General features: G+C 35.1%; 1 protein-coding gene across 3 annotated transcripts; it reads right to left on the reverse strand.

Moving 5' to 3' along the window:
* Positions 1–358: 358 nt before the first annotated feature.
* Positions 359–17,718, reverse strand: PLK4 (polo like kinase 4). 3 transcript variants are annotated; one of them, XM_020916748.2, is made up of 16 exons: positions 17,482–17,718; positions 16,721–16,816; positions 15,913–16,008; positions 15,717–15,831; positions 12,349–13,372; positions 11,522–11,622; positions 9,209–9,342; positions 8,282–8,386; positions 7,816–7,918; positions 6,427–6,576; positions 5,231–5,364; positions 5,046–5,137; positions 4,754–4,898; positions 3,877–4,017; positions 2,536–2,642; positions 359–1,000 (listed from the first exon to the last, which is right to left on the reverse strand). In XM_020916748.2, exons 1-16 carry the CDS (start codon positions 17,509–17,511, stop codon positions 898–900), a joined length of 2,676 nt encoding a protein of 891 aa, XP_020772407.2. In that variant the 5' UTR covers positions 17,512–17,718; the 3' UTR covers positions 359–897. The 3 variants fall into 3 exon arrangements, with proteins under 3 accessions (XP_020772407.2, XP_020772399.2, XP_070330962.1); XM_020916740.2 differs by having other exon boundaries at positions 4,754–4,901; positions 17,482–17,716; XM_070474861.1 differs by lacking the exon at positions 17,482–17,718 and having other exon boundaries at positions 4,754–4,901; positions 15,913–16,004; positions 16,721–16,807.
* Between the last annotated feature and the right edge of the window lie 71 nt (positions 17,719–17,789).

The raw sequence follows: 17,789 nt of genomic DNA on the forward strand, positions 1-17,789 counted from the left end.
ATTCCATTAACTGTAGCCTGCCAGGCTCCTCTGTCCATGGGGATTCTCCAGGCAAGAATACTGGAGTGGGTTGCCATTTCCTTCTCCAGGGGATCTTCCCAACCCAGGGATCGAACCCAGGTCTCGCAGATTGCAGGTGGATTCTCTACTGTCCGAGCCACCATTCCTCATGTTAATTGAATTGCTGAATTCTTCATTGTTAAAATGTTTATCATTAATATACAGATATTTTCAGATAAAGGTAGAGAAACAATGTACTTACCATTTAAAAAGTTAATTTTAAAAATTCAATTGCCTCCTCTTGAACAGGCAATAAGTTTACTAAGTTATTTTAAATTAAGTAAATAAATCAATAAAGTAACTTATCACTGTATTTATTATTTTTTAATAAAATGCATCTGCAGAAATGTTTCATCACAAACTAGTGCTACAAAAATAAATATAAAACAAATATACATGTTCACATCTTACTTATAACATAAATATACATTATTTACATGTTCAAAATTCAGAAACTCCAGCATGTTTTGTCCATGATTCATAACATGTCTAAAGTAGGGAAAACAATAAAAAAGCACAAATATACCATACACCATTTATATTTTTGCTTCAAAAGACTGTTCAATACAAACATATAAACACAGTGATTTCAAGGGTATATGTTCTAAGAGCAAAGTTAGGTGTCCTATTTTAGTCTATGACCACTACATTTTGTGACTCAAGTTCCATTCTGCTTTGTTCTCTCATTGGAAGACAGACATACCTTTATGGTACAGATTAAAATTCTCTTTTACAGAAAGGCTTTCTGAAGAAGTTTTTTAAAATAAAAAAAAGTCACTTTACTTGAAAGCCAACAAAAAAGTTATTTATTAAACATATATCTAAAAGGAGCTTTAATCAATGAAAACTATGAGTTGGATTAGAAAACATCAAAAGGATGGAAGAAAGACACTGTAATTTCTGTTTGATGTATTCTGGTAATTTTTCATTTTCTCCATACCTAAGTGAAGCAGAAGAGAAAAAGATAAAATCATAACTTAATCACTTAGTTTGTATGAATACCAAAAAGCACAGTATATTTTTCAGTAATTCTTCAACGGCAAAAGGCAGTGCAGAAAGATTATACAAAATTATTTATTAAGACACTGAAACATACTCAATTTGTATCCTTTTAAAAAAGATCAATTTCTAAACATATTTAAATAATAAAATAGATAAAAAAACTTGAACAGACTTTATACAAGCTGAAAATCTAGATTCCTCCAGCATGTTTTGTCCATGATTCTTAACATGTCTAAAGTAGGGAAAATAATAAAAAAGCACAAATATACCATACACCATTTATATTTTTGCTTCAAAAGACTGTTCAATACAAGCATATAAACACAGTAATTTCAAGGGTATATGTTCTAAGAGCAAAGTTAGGTGTCCTAACCAAACTACTGCTTTTTTTTTTCAAGTTCTACCAGTTTATTGCTACCAACCCATCTCCCTGCACCCTCATGCACACATGCTCAGTCATGTAATCCCATGAACTTCAGCCCGCCAGACTCCTCTGTCCATGGATTTTTCCAGGCAAGAATACTGGAGTGGGTTGCCATTTCCTTCTCTACCAAACCACTGCTTTTAAACTGAAGACCCTAAAGAAAATACAAGCTAAACACATTATAATAACATTTCCATTAAATATCAAAATTTTCCAAACTACCATGTCAAGTAAAAATCTGAACTTTTATCGTTGAATATGGGTTCTACCCATTTTATACCTGTATCTTTCCACTTCCTAGAACATTTGGAAGATGTTGTTTCAACAAGACCCCTCAACCTGTGAGTTCTTTAAATGATGGTACTGCATATATACACACAAAAGCAGTTGGTAGACATCCACAAACTATGTTTGTCCCAAGTATTTCCTCCACAATAAGCACTTTTCATAAAGTAGCATGTTTGTATTGGCATCATTTGCACCCTACCTCTTTTTAGTAAGTTATGGTTTGAAATGTGGAAACCAAACCACTGCTTTTTGTTGTTGATGATAGATTTTTCTTTGTTAGCATATGTATTGTATTAGCCTGGCATATACCCTCATTCAGAATTAATATATACATTTAAAAAATTCTTTTAATCATTAATCACTTTACATTAGATCAGGGGATACATTTTCATTTGGGAAAAATAATCTGGATATCTATTAAAATAAAGATTCCTTGTTTCTGTGTTCTTTTATATAAACTAAATATATTACTTAGAAGTACATTATTTCTGAAAAGGGTCAACTTAGTTAGATTAAAGGAACAGTAAGGCTAAAGCAATCTAACCATCTGGTGTGGATAATACATAACAGCTACCTTACATTCCTGTAGATAATCATAAAATATGTATTAAAAAGACCATGAGCTGCTTTGAATATCTAAGTTTAAATAATAAGATGAACTTTGTCAACATGAAAAGAGTACCTTAAGTCATTTATTTCAACAAGTAGAGAAAAAAAATTATAGCAAAGGGCTGAATCTCAAGCAGTATTTTAAAACTTACCTAGTTGTTTGACCATCTGGTGATGTATAACTAATAGAAGACACTCCTGCCTGCACGACCAACTGGGACCCATCATTAAACTGAACCCACACAGCTCCACTAGTTAACTAGAAAAATAATAAGCATGCAAAATTACTATACAGTAGAGCATAAATTCTTAAAAGGCACTCATGTTTAACAGGTTTTTCACAAAGTTAAAAAATAACAACAAAAAACAACCCTTCAGGTAACTACAAATTTGGGGCTGTGATGGCAGCAACATTTGAAAATATCCTTTTTTTTTCCAGGTGATTCCTTTAATAGGACATCAGAAATTAAACTTATTCTACATAAATCCTGTTTTTCACTAATTTCTACTAGGATGTCTGAACAAGTGTTTTTCCTTTCCCATAACATTTCTAGCTAAGAACAGATTTAGAAAATTACCAAACACTTCCTTAGATTACAATTTTCATCCATTCTTAGGCCACAAGAATTTTTGTTCTGCCTGAGAATATTACATCTTTGCTTTTGAAACTTGTTCCTTTAGTCACTAATACTTACAATGTGCCTGCCACTCCAAACAGAGTACAGGAATCCAACACTTGAGTTTACATCCAGATTCTGTCAGCTAACTAGTAGGAATGTGCAAGTCAACCTATCCATCATAAGCCATAATTTTACTATCTATGAAAGGAGGAGATGGCATCAACTTTACTAGGTTTTATTTTGGGAAATAATGTGACAATGTATGTGAAAAACATGGTACCACATAGGAGGTACTCGACAAATGCTACGTTCCCTTCCCTTTACTTCCTACTTCCATAAAGGACTAAGCTGTATTTTACTTCACTGGTAAGTAAAAATTCCATGTGTTATACTCAAAAATCTCCAAAATTCAAGGTTTCAGATAGCATACACATATAGGTTTACACCTACATAAAATTCTTTTAAGTTTGCAATTTGGTGTAGACCCAACTTTAAAATGCAAAAAATCTTTTCTGCCAAATCAAAGTTACTCTACTAATATAGATTACAAATACTTTCTAAAACTTAAAATGCCTAGACATTCTCAAGTCCTAACGTTTAACCATTATCATGACCTCTACTTTAAAGACAAATGGCAAAAACAGGTCACCTAGGCCCTAGCAAGCAATTTGGTATCAACAGTATCTAGAGTTTTCCAAGTGTTGTACAAATAAAAAAACTTAAAAATTATTAATGACATACCCAGTGCAAAAAAGGTGTAAAAACTTTCTTGCAAAGAGAAATCTTTAATTTATATTTTTTGGTCATTGTCAATCACTGTGGAAACCAAATTATTACATACTTAGAAAACTCACTTTCCTAAAAGCTGCTCACCTGTGTAGCCCAACCAACATTTTTCACAAAAACAGACTTCAAAAGTTGTGCTGATTTAGGGAGACAATCTTTAAGACTTCTAGGAGAGCTGTTTGTTTCAGAAGCTGCACCCGTAAGGCCAAGTCCTTCATCTGTAACCACCTACAAACAGTAAAAGAAAGGAAGATATCATTCCTCAGCATTCTAGTAAGTCAACCTCAGCAAAAGTAGAAAATGACCAGATTTTCATTATCTTAATTTATAAAAAAGGTAAAAAAATATAATCACATTATAGAAAATAAATGCACAGGACAAGAAAAAAATTTTTCATTTTGGTAGATTTCTTTTATTCATTTCCCAAGATATAATTTTTCATAGCTACAATTATAAATGTTTGTGAATACACACATACACACACACACAGACCTATCTTTAATCTTATATTTTACTACATTGCTCTATCATCTTCATTGGCATGATAGTTCATTTGGTAAAAATATGTTTATTTAACCATGATCCTATCATGGATATTAAGGAAATTAATGGTATTTTACTAGCAAAAATAAAAGTATATATATGTTAGTATATTTGGTGTTTTCCCTGAGAAGTCAGGTTAGGCCTTGCTGAGGTAATGCTTAAACTGAGAGCTGCAGGCAGAGAAAGCAAGCCATTCAAGGGTTCAGGAAAAGAATTCCAGGTCAAGTAAACAGCATGTGAAAAGGCCCTGAGAGTTTGACATAATTAAGCCCAGAGAGTGCTGGGGTAAAATAGTGCAGGATGAGCTGGAAAAGTAGCTAGGTGATGGTAAGACCACAGTCAGGTTGTTTTAATTTTATATCAAGGACATTAGGCAATCATTGAAGAGTTTAAAGTACAGAAGTGACATATATTTACTTACAGGAGGATTAAGTACTGGTGCCTGTTTCGGAGAAGCAGCACTATTTATGATCATTCTATTCAGAGATGGTGTCTCTCTCATTGGGTAGTTTGGATCCACAGGAGGAGGAGGTGTTAAGGCCTTAGGTGAACTAGTACTACTAGGTCTTCTGAAGGAGAAAGACATGTCAAATACATTCCCTTAAAGCTCTCAATTTACAGAAAACAGAAGAATGCTCATAATGTAAACACTAAACTTATAAAAAATAATTCTACACATTTTACTCTTACTTAATAAATTTTCAAACATTTACCTTCCTACGATTATGGGGAAAAAGGGAGCACTTCCACTTTTCTTTTCCTCTTCTGAAATTATGGATTCCAGTGCTAAACAAATACGGTGGCCCTGTTTTAAAAGAGTGCTTTCTGTCATTGCTTCACCTATGTCATTTGTAATGTTATTAACCGGTTAAAAAACCTACTAAAAGTAGGTACATACCTCATTAGCATGGTTCATATACATTTTTACCTCCTCTTTCAAGCTATTAACTTCACTTTCACCTTTTAAGGTGTAAGATCTGCCAGTCTTTTCGATCACCTGAATTAAATCTTCTGTTTTGTGTATCTTTGCTCCTTAAAAAATAAGCAGAAAATTCTTTATCGTTTCTATAAATAATTCATTATATGTGTATGAATATATGTATATATATGAATATATATGATATTATATTCATTATCATACTCCAGTATATAATAGCTCCTAGATCAAGGTATCATTTACATTTACTCATTGGCCATTAATAAAATGAGGCTCTCAAAGTAGTATTCCAATAAATATATGCCATTTTTCTTTTCTGACTATATCTGGCTTAAGTTTGAAACTTTTATACTTTTCAAAAACTACTACTGATACAAGTATGTAAGTGAAGCTAAGCTATAATTGTAGTGTACTGTGTGAGTATACACTCTATGTGTCCCTTAGGACACATAAAGGAGGAAACTTTACAGATTAAAAAGTGAACATCTTTATGTATTTAGAAAATAAGATTCTGTTTCAACCATACCCTTTTGCAATGTTTATTATTCTAAAAATTTGGTATATGTCCATTTAAGTTCTAATAAGAAGTAGGATATCAATCAGAATGTTGTTAAATACACACACACACACACACACACACACACACACACTTGCTGTGCTAGGGAATTCACACACACACACACACACACACACACACACACTTGCTGTGCTAGGGAATTCGCACACACACACACACACACACACACTTGCTGTGCTAGGGAATTCGCACACACACACACACACACACACACACTTGCTGTGCTAGGGAATTCACACACACACACACACTTGCTGTGCTAGGGAATTCGCGCACACACACACACACACACACACACACACTTGCTGTGCTAGGGAATTCGCACACACACACACACACACACACACACACACACACACACACTTGCTGTGCTAGGGAATTCGCTGGTTCTCTAGTGGTTAGGATTTTGAGCTTTCCTTCCTGTGACCCGGGTTTAGTCCCTGGTCTGAGAACTGAGATCCCACAAGCGCATGGTGTGGGCAAAACAAACAAACAACTATGCTGAATTAAAAAAACAAACCCACAACTACAAAGTTACAAGCTAAAGGGGAAAAAATAACCATTTCTAAATGGCACTTACCATCATAAAACCAAACCTCAAAATCAGCACCAGGGGAATTCTCCATCAAAACACATTTAGCATATCTTGTAAAATAAGTAATTTTGGGAGATTTAGATCTTACAAGCTGTACAAATCTGGAAGCATATTGATATTTTCGCCAGTACTTTTCTAGGCAGAGAAAAGAAAGAAGTTACCTAATCTTAGGGAATTAAAATGTTGACATAAATTCAGTAACAGTCTTAATATTTATTTCTACTCTTTCTCAAAAATTTAAGTCAAAAGTTAATAATTCCATTACCCACAATTAATAATCCTATTACCAAAATAAAAATATTTTAGAGATGTAAGTCTACTATTTTAATGAAAACTAAAGACAGTATAATAAAATTCCCAAGATGTATGTAACAAAATCTGATGGATTAGTATCATGACTATTAAAAAAAAAAAAATCTCTCTTTGAATCACTGACTCCTTACTATAAGTAAGATAATGACTCTAGGAAAGTTTTAATAAATGAAATGAAAAGAGTTCTATCTGATATCAGAACCAAATGACTTTGAGAAAAAGAAATGTAGCACTTTTTATATTAGTAAAGTACAGCATGTTAAATTTTTGTAGTTTCCTGTGACCATGGTCATATATGGGCTTCCCTGGTGGCTCAAGACGGTAAAGAATCTGCCTGCAATGTGGAAGACCTGGGTTCAATTCCTGGATCAGGAAGATCCCCTGGAGGAGGGCATGGCAACCCACTCCAGTGGCTCTTGCCTGGAGAATCCCATGGACAGAGGAGCCTAACAGGCTATAGTCCATGGGGTCACACAGAGTTGAACACGACTGAAGTGTCTAAGCAGCAGGGGCAGCAGTGGTCATTTATAGTATTTAATAGTCTTGCCTACCTGCTTTAATTCTAATAAGGTTAGGTTAGATAGGTTCTCTCATTTGTTTTTAAGTCACCTTAGGGAAGTCTTACTACTCAGTGCTTAATTTTCTAATTCATAATATCCAGAAACTGAACTGGGAATCAAATTTGGTTAACCGCAATTACAAGGGATCATTATGTAGCACAGATTTCAAAAGCCAAAAACCAGATACTTCATGTTGAATTTTTAACACTATTCTAGACAAACTATAACTAAACAAGTGTACAAAGTATATTTGTGGACACATGACTAATATTCCAGAGTTAGTTTTTCCTTAAATAAAATTCCATTATAACATATAACATGCCTGAACACTGAATTAGTAAGGTACAGCACATATCACCAGATATAGAGTTATAAGAACATAACTTACAGCCCAAATGAAGTCAAGATATTTACAATTTATGATATCCACATGTATAGAATTTATGTCTATGGATTTATATAAATCCATTATCTAAATTTATTCCCTGGTAAATTTACATACCTGGTAAATTATCAAAACTGTACCTACTGATATTATCAGTAGGTGAGGGTGGTCTATCAGCAAGAGGAAAACCTCTTCCATCATTTGGATAATAAATAGTGATCTGTCAAAAAATTTTAAGAATTCTAATTATATGCCATTAAGTTAAAGAACTATATTTTGTCACTAAAATTATAAAAAGAGCTCACATGAATATTAAATTTTATCTTTATTGAAAACATAAATACTCTCTAAAAGTAATTTTTTCACTGTTTAAACTTAAGCCTAAAGTTTAGATTTTGTTATTAGTTATAATTATTTTTTAAACCACACTACTTTATTTTAGTATGCTATTTTAGTTTTTGAATTCCATATATACTATCATATCAGGAAAAGTAATTTAAAAAATTGTTTTGTAATAGAATGAATGGAATGGTAAATACTTAAATGATGCAGCTGCAAGATAATCAAAGTGAATCCACATTACCGTACTCCCATCACTGGATATCTGAAGAACTTCTTTCACATAGTCTTGAGATGCATAATCCTTCAGAAGCTCCACACATACCTCCTCTGAATCAAGTATGCTCACCTAAAACAAACAAACTAAAATCAATAACAATTATTTATTAGAACATTCTGACATATATATTAGTGAAGAGCAAAGTACTTAACCATGGCAGAAACAAAAATTAACGTAAAAACAAAATAGCTGCTTCACTGCAGTACTCTAGGTCACAGGTGTATTTGAGGACAACTGTGAAACATAAGGAGCCCAGGTGAGACGGTGTAATGAGGTGTGAAATAACCAGTGAGCAGAAAGGAAGCAGAAGGTAGGGTGGAGAATTCAAGGACTTTGGAAAGTACAGCACTCCAATTAAAGGCAAGACTCGGTGAAATGGAAAATAAGGGACAAACAGGATGAATAGGGAATTCAAAAATAAAAATCACTATTCCCAATACACACATTAAAAAAAAATCCTCAACTTATTTTTCATATCGCTGTTAAAACATTAATAGTTTGAGATGTTAAAAAGTTATATTTTCTAGTTTATCTTTTTGAGACTGGATTAAATGTAGAAACAATAAAAACAAAAGATAATACTAGATGTTAATTTAGTGATTAGAACTGTGAATAATATTTAACACAGCATTTAACCAGTATTACTTCTAAATGTTTTTCATTATCAATAATTTAAAGTTCATATCAGTTCACCATTCTTAAAGTATTTAGAAGAAAACAATAGCTATTTTTCCATAAACATGCAATATCTTTTCTCTTATGTGAGTTTATCAAGTACATATAAAAAATGCAGGGACATTATAGAGAACTGAAAAGATACCATGTTTGATACCTGAAACCATATACTCAAGGAAAACATCATACAGTGATTTAGAAAAATAACAGACATACCACGGCCTTTTTGGTTTTCTGTCGGATTGGTTTTAACCTATAAGCAGTCAAAGGAGATGTAATGCTCCGTAATGTACGCTTCTGATAAACCAATGGTGGCTCCACACCCCTAGTCTTGCTTTGTTCAGAAGGATCTAAGCCAAAAATAGATTCTTGTTGAATTATTCCAGGTTTAGTGTGATATGCAGTCATAGATTTCATGGTGTTCAAATGTTTTACAGAACATGCATTATGAGAAGCACCAGGGCTCCTTTTGGCTCTTGTACCAGTCTAGGCATTTCCTGATGCGTCCTGCAAATCTGGACGGCCCTGCAAGTCTCTGTTTGGGCTAATACTGTTGTGCTCAGTAGCTTCTCTTAAATGAGCTACAATATACATAAAATAAAGCAACTTAGTGAATAATTAAAGTCAAGTCTACACAGAACAATGTCATGCTGGTTACAACAGCATCCTTTTTTATGAAGAACAAAAGAAATCTAGTTTAAAAACTTCTAATTTTTCAGTTTAAGATATGGCATAGGGGACTTCTCTGGCAGTCCAGCCATTAGGAATTGGTGCTTTCACAGCCGAGGGCCTGGGCTCAATCCCTGGTCTGTGAACTAAGATCTCACAAGCCATGCAGTGCAGCCACAAAAGAGAAAAAGATATGACATAATAAAATAATGACTTATGACTTTAAAAGGATATTTTAAGCTAGCCTGCAAAGGAATACCTTAAAGTCTAAGACTAAGAAAGAAAAGATACCAATATGAAATTAATTTTTCAATCAAAGCAAAAACTAGTCATCTACTAAATGGGTCACCTACTAATACTAAACAAGCAACTGCCAATGCTGCAATAAATACAGATTTGAGAGGAGTTCCCAAATAATCATTCTACATAACATGTAAGCTAAGGACTATTTCATTTTTACTTACAAAATATGCAACTAAAGCCAAAACACACTAAAATACACAAAATAGCTTTAATATCATTAATACTTAATATTACAAATGTTATTTGTAGCTATATTTCTAAAAAAGCTCTTGTTGAACTTTACCTGTTTAAATTTTATATATCAACAGTTCTAGAGTTCACATGGAGACATTATTTTTTAAAAAGCCCTTAAAATGGTTAGAGTATATAAAACTTTGTAAGGCAATTTTTCTAATTCTAAATCTAGAAATCTGTATCTCGGGTTTTCCCCTTAAGTGACTTTTACATGCCTCCCCCTCCTCACTACCATTATAATAGGAAATATCTTATATCAAACAATATACTTTGAAATTGCAGCAGCACTACTAGAGTATTATAAACAAGGTTACCCCAGACATGTCCATGTTACCAAATAAAAAGTATCTATAAATACAGTAGAAGGTTAAGTACAAGATTTAAGCACCGAGCAGTTTTATAGATTAAAACACATAAGGTTGAATTATCAGCTTTAACAAGTACACATAAAAAGACTAATTATCTCTTGGGCTCTTGAAAATAATACACACACAAAAAAATAGACTTGTGGTGACAAAACAACTCTACTTAAATTACACCCATATATTATGTACTTTGTCTGAAGTAATATGATACTTAGTAAGAAATTATCTTCTCCTCTCCATATGTTTCTTCCATATGTTTCTTTTTTATTCTTTTTCCCATAATTATTTTCCAACCCACTTCTGTGAATCTAGCATGTCCATTAAGGAGAAATGTTTAACTTTCAAACTGTGGATCTATAAATGAAATAATGACTTAATGATAGCTGTTTAACAGTGTTTAGGTTTTAGTAGCTGTGTAGTGTATGCGAGGTCCCATTGGTATACTATGATATCCATACCCCCTTACAGTTAAAAATAAAATCAACCATCTTTTGATTATTTTATAGGTACTGATAAGGTACTTATTACAGAGAGACTTCGAGAGCAGAGGGGTTAGAGACTAAAGTCTCTGAGTCAGACTGCGTGGGTCAGACTCGTGTCTCTTCCATTTATGGACAGTGTGGCTTGGCAAATTAAGCTTTGTGCACTATAACTTCCTCATTTGTAAGACAGGATTAATAATAGTGTCTTCCTCGTATAGTTTTTGTGAGAATTTAAAAAGTTAATACATGTTAAGCATTAAGGACAGTGGTTGATACAGTAAATACTCAAAATGTATTGCTATTACTATTATTATATTACTATTACTATAACTATATTACTAATAGTTATATTACTATTATAACTAGGTTTATTCAAAATGCCATTATTTCCTTAAGAAAATCCAAAGAGAAAGCCGCAATGCTTGCTAAGTGGCCAAATTATTAATATTTTATTAAATAGTCCATTAAAAACTCACCATTTATTTGCAGATTCCCAAACCATTGTTGCACCATTTCAGTCTGAGGTGTCTGGTCAGGAAATGGAAAGGGAGTTTTTCCTTGACAAAGATGATCGGAGCTAAAGAAAGAAAAAAAATTTTTCCATAAACTAATAAAAAATTATCTGATAATAACTTTGTAAGATAAAAATACTTTAAAAAGATTTCTTTTGATATGAACTTCTAAAAACTTTTAGATTAATAGTAAAACCCAATATTTACATAACTAAATTGTCTCTACGAAGCTAAGTTCCCATGCCAAAATGCCCATGGCACTGTGACACTATTTCTATATGGCTACTATCCTCTTGTAATTTAAGAATAAAAACTAGAGGGAAAAAAAAACAAACACTAGTTATTAAAAACCTAGTCTTCACGTAAGAAGCAGGTAACAGTGTGATTACTCATCACTTAAGCTCAGCCATTCTCTTATTTGTGTGTGTGTGTGTTTACGTATGGTTACTGTTAAGAGTACTTTAGGGATCACACATGTTTAAAATATGATATACTGCACTGGAGACCTTCATATAAAATTAAACATGACACTAAAAATTTCAAAGTATTAAATGCATACTACACATACATCCATGAGCACATATACTCATTTTAATTCTTAACCATAATCCAAAATTATCATTTTGGTTCTCTCCCTATTAAAAAATAGAAATCATAGTTAAGAAGTGCCCCAGGAATATCTGATAGGGTTAGAAAAAAGGTACCCACAACCTTAGTTACAAGCAGCTTCATGTTTGTGATAATACAATGCTTATCTAAAAGTAAAATGCTTTTGATAGAATTATTCTTACAGTGCTTGATTGTTATCAGGTCCTTCAAAAGATCCAGAACTACTGGATGTCTTTTCTTTAAAGAAGTGAAAAATATTAGCATTGTTGTTTGTGGGTGAGTATTTTCCATTTTCCTCCGTTCCTGCTCGTTTGGGTTTTGAAAGCATTTCTGCTGAGTAACATCGTTCCATTGTGTGTGTTTTCACTCGAGACTGACCATGAGCAGTCTCAGATCTATCAGAGGAATGGGCTCTACGAAGGTATCGAGAATGTGGCCTTTCTTCTGCCTCTTGGATCACTCTTCCCCTTCCACTGTTACTGGTTTCTTGTTCTTGATTGCCCCATGGAATATAAAACCTGCTTCCATCTCCTGAAGAAGAAAAATCACTTGGATTTTTATTCTTTGGAAATACAGTCATTTTATTTGGGAGTGGCTGTTCAATCAAAAGTCGTCTTCTGTCAAATAAACTACCACTTATACTGGTACTGGAAGAAGCTGTAATTGCTGTAGAAATTGTGGCATGTCCACTATCAATCGAGTCTTCTACAGTTCCTAAATCCTTACTTTTTTTTGAAGAATTTCGGGACATAAAAGGATGATCTAATACTGAAGACAGACTTAAACGATCTGCTGGATTTCTACGAAGTAACTGGTGAATAAGGTCCTTGGCTTCTCTTGACAAAAAAGTTGGCATTTCATAATCTGCCAATACTACTTTATTTAATGTGTTCTTGACTGTGTCAGTGTCAAAAGGCGGTCTCCCAATAAGTAACGTATAAAACATACAGCCCAAGGACCAAATATCAGATTCAAGTCCATGTGCACTTCGAGTTGCAATTTCTGGAGAAATGTAATTAGGAGTTCCACATAACGTATAGTGCTTTTCATGTGGCATTTTCAACTGAGTTGCCAGCCCAAAATCAGCAATCTTGATGTTCATATTACGTGTAAGTAAGAGATTAGAAAGTGTGAGGTCCCGGTGCAATATACCATGCGAATGGAGATATAACATGCCTGTGATGATTTGGTGCATGAAGTGTCGAGCTGTTAGAATGCAAAAATTAAGAGTTACAACTTAGAAAATCTGAAGATTCAGTATTTAGAATACATTATGAAACCCAAGTACATAAGCTAATATTACAATTAGTGAACTGGTTTGTGGCTTAGTTTCACCAACCAAAATACCACTCTGATAATTTTATAATATTCTTTAACATTTCCCTTTAAGACATCTAGGCACTCCTTTTAATCTTTGTCCTTTACAACTGATGAGTTTTCTAATACAGTTAAGGGATGCTTACTTTTATTAAGAATTGAGAGTGACTAGAGTTAACTAGGGTAATTACAAGTCCATAGAAATTAAGAGAAAATATTTATAATTAAACAAAAAATTCATAAATACACTCAAATTGTAAAAAAGAGAGAAGCAACCTAAAGTTCCTTTGATGTCCCCATGTCCTGCGTGCATACTAAGGCGTGTCTCTTTGCGACCTCATGAACTGTAGCCCACCAGGCTCTTCTGTCCATGGGATTTCCCAGGCAAAAACTGGAGTGGGTTGCCATTTCCTTCTCCAGGAGATCTTGAGCCAGGGATTGAATCCGCATCACCTGCATCTCCTGGATTAGCAAGTGGATTCTTTACCACTTTACCACCTGGGAATTGGCCAACTATACTTTCTCTTCTATGAACAGTTTCCTTATATCCCTCATCCATTTTCCTATTCAATTGCCTTAAGTTTCTTTCTTGGTTGCGCTGGGTCTCTGCTGCTGTGTGCGGGCTTTCTCTAGTTGCAGCGGGCGGGGGCTACTCTTCACTGCATGGTGCACGGGCTTCTCACTGTGTGTGCAGCGCACAGGCTCTAGGTGCGTGGGTTTCAGTAATTGCGGCACCTGGCTCAGCAGTTTCGGCTGACTGGTTCTAGAGCACGAGCTTGGTCTGTCCGTGGCATGTGGGATCTTCTGGGTCAGGGATTGAACCTATGTCCCCTGCGTTGGCAGGGGGACTCTTAACCACTGTACCACCAGGGAAGTCCAGGCATGCCTTGTATTTTAAATATTAATTGGCCAGCCATTTATTTTATAATTATTTTCTTCCTATCTTTAACTTTGAAATTTGTTGACAGTATCTTTTGTCATATACATTCTTGGTTTTAATTAAATTGGTAATTTGTTTCCTTCCTATTTTTTGTAAATTATGTCTTATGTAAGAAGACCCTACTATTACACAGATTATGAAAAAATATAGTATTCATCATCAATATGTATATGAATTTATTTTCAATTTGTATAATGTTCTTACTTTCAGTCTAAGGAAATAAACATTTCCATGATTCTTAATATGTGTGACCGAATTGTTTTCTAAAGGGGTTAAATACAGAATCAAATGGACAAAAAGCCTGTCAACAACCATCTTTCTTAGATTTCGATCTAGCCTGCAGTCTCAGTTAACAGGCTAAGATAATTTGAAAACAATCATTCCTGGAATGTCCCTGGTGGTCCAGTGGGTAAGACTCCAAGCTCCCAAATCAGAGGGCCCGGGGGTTCAATCCCTCCTTGGGCAACTAGATCCTGCATGCATGCCACACTGAGTCTGCAAACCTCAGTGAAGATTCTGGGAGCTGCAAATAAGACGCAGCACAGCCTAAATAAATAGACAGATAGAAAACAGTCATTTGTGTGATGATACATGGACCTTACTTGATCCTGATCTGAAATATAAAAATGTTACTTCTAAGAAACTGTGGAAGCTGAAACTGACAATGTGTTTGATAGTAAGGAATTATTAGATGTGATAGTGACTTTGTGCTTACTTTTTTTTTTTTTTTAAGTCTGTCTCACTTAGAGATAAAAAGGTGTCTATGATTTGCTTCAAAACACTCTGGGGCACTGGGGGAGTAAGAAGAGTAAGATGAAACTATCTAACCATGAGTTGACAGTTTTGAAAGACGATTGGTAAGTTCATAGGGGCTCATTATTATTACTCTCTCAGTTTAAATGTTTGACATTTCCTATAGCAAATGGTTTCAGCAGGCACTTGTGTTTGACTTAGAAACTACTTTATAGTCATCAATAGCATTTTTTCAAAAAAACTTTTTCTAGATGTCAAAGGATACACATTAAACTGTGACCAACGATTTAAAATGTTGTTTTTAAAAGAAGGATAGTAAATTTCTCCTTCTACTTTATTTCTGTAACACCTAAATTATTCACATGAACTAACAGCTGTTTAAACTTTGGTGGGGGGGAACAGTGTCCTTTTGTAGCCTAAAGTAATAATTGGGACAGTTTTACTAAACATTACAAAATAGTACATTCTTCAAAACTACAAAAAGTAAACTCATATCTACCAAAAATTTTTTTTTTAAAGAAAAAAAGAAGTATGGCCTACCTTCATTTTCTGAGAATGGTTTTCTTCTATTTTTTAAATACCTGTTCATTTCTCCATTATGGCACATTTCTAATACTAGGTACACATAATTGTTATCTTCAAAATAGTTATACAGCTGAAATGTAAAAGGGTGTAATAAATTATAATAGAGAAAAATTCAATGTCCTTGGCCACTTTTGTTAAATGTGTATCTTACCTCCAAGATAGAAGGATGTTTCAATTGGCAATGTATTTTCACCTCATTTTGGACTCTTTGTACCATTCCAGCTTTGTACATGGCTTTCTTATCTATCTAAAATAACATGAGAGTTTTAGACATTCATGATAAACTTTCAAATGTGAATTTGTCATGTTAACTTTGAAAAAATAAAATATACTTTGAAATATTCTTTTGTCCTTTTATCTACTTTTTAGATCAATTTATTCTGTTGTCTGTTTTCCCCATGCACCCAGCAGAGTATTTGGCAGAATGAACATTCAATAATTTTCTCCAATGCATTCCAATATACTCTACCAACTTAAAGAATTTATAGCTCAACTATCATATCTATGATAACAACAACACAAATTTAGCAAAGTTTTAAAAGAAAACTTCCCTTCCCTTTTCCTACTGGTTTAGGTGTTTCTTAATCTGCTTATGTTAGTTCTGTTAGATTAACTCCTAACAATCAAGAATAGTATTTTAGCTTGTTACAGTGCAAAACAGAATTATGCACAAGGGTATTCTTCTTATACACAAATTATTGTTCTTTGATTTCTACCAATTACTCCAAGTATGCATAATTAGAACAGATACCAGATCTAATGAACATTAGTAAAGATAAGGCATTTGTTTAAGATATCCTTAAATTCAGCTGTTGGAATTACTGTCTTTTGCTTAAGCAATGGGTTTTTTACACCATAAAGAAAAGGCTGGCAAGTAAGGAGTTTTTAACATCTCAAGTAGCAAACTTCTCTAATTTATTTGCAAAGTAGAAGTGAGAAACTGATTAATACATTCTTACCATTTTGATTGCAACTTCCAAACCAGTGTGAATGGACTCAGCTCTATAAACACCAGCAAATGATCCTTTACCAAGCAGATTTCCAACTCTAAAATCCTTAAAAGTTAAAATTAAAGAACATGTGTGATGATTTCCAGAAATAGAAAGGAAGAGAAATAGGAAGGAACTGGAAAGAGGATAAAAAGGATCGAAAGGAGAATTTGCATTTAAAATTCAAGCAGGTATTACACCTCGATACAGCTGGTGTCTGGGGTGGACAGCATGTTGACGCCTTGTGTGTCTGTGAGCTTCCAGGCTGGTTTCTAGATACAGCACCCTAATCATCTGGTTCCTTAACCTCTGCGTAGCCTCAGCAACCTCCTCCCTCCTCCCCCCTCCAGCCAACCCCTGAGAGCTAAGGGCTGGAACGGAATCCCGCCGCAGCTCCCGCTGGAGGTAACCGCCATCCCCTTGGTGAAGGGGGAGACACCCTAGACCTGCTCTAGCGCGGCAGCTCCGGCGGGATCGCTGACCAGGGGGCGCGGTGTCTAAGGACAGAAGGGCGGGGCCGCGAGGGACTCACCTGTCCCACCGCCGCCGCATCTCCGAGGGGCGGGCCGCTCCGCCCCCAAACAGCCGGGCCGGGTGGTTGGGACCCTCCCCAGGCACTTCGGAGCCCGCCCTGCAGCTGTTAGCTTCGTCTTATCCCCTTCCTCCCAGGGTCTCGAGACCCGGCACTCCGACTCCCGCCCGCCCTACTGGGGACTGCCGAGTCTTTTCACCTCGATCTTTTCTCCGATGCAGGTCGCCATATTTCCAGGCCGCGGCCCGTGCTCCCCGGATCAGCTCCCTTCACGCAGTTCCTTCGAGGCAGCACTCCAAGCAGCCAGCGGGTCTTGGCGCCCATCAGGCTTGGCTCTCTAGGCCGCCGCTCTTGGCGACGACAGCACAGCCACCGAAAGGTCTCCTGGACACCTTCCGAGGCCTGGGCGGCGCCTCCGCGCTCCCATTTTGAAAAACTCCCGCCGGTGGCTGTCCTCAGAAGTTGGAGGTGACGTAAGGAGGCGGGTCGCTTCGAAGAGGCTGAGCG

The sequence above is a fragment of the Odocoileus virginianus genome, chromosome 12 (genome assembly GCF_023699985.2).
Source record: "Odocoileus virginianus isolate 20LAN1187 ecotype Illinois chromosome 12, Ovbor_1.2, whole genome shotgun sequence".
NCBI classification, from domain to species: domain Eukaryota; kingdom Metazoa; phylum Chordata; class Mammalia; order Artiodactyla; family Cervidae; genus Odocoileus; species Odocoileus virginianus.

Coding starts and splice junctions, on each gene's coding strand:
- PLK4 (XM_020916740.2), bottom strand. CDS start 17,511: ATGGCGACCTGCATCGGAGAAAAGATCGAG. Junction 8,387..9,208: donor AGAAAACCAAAAAGGCCGTG/GTATGTCTGTTA, acceptor TGTTTGTTTTAG/GTGAGCATACTTGATTCAGA. Junction 2,643..3,876: donor ATGTTGGTTGGGCTACACAG/GTGAGCAGCTTT, acceptor TTATTTTTCTAG/TTAACTAGTGGAGCTGTGTG.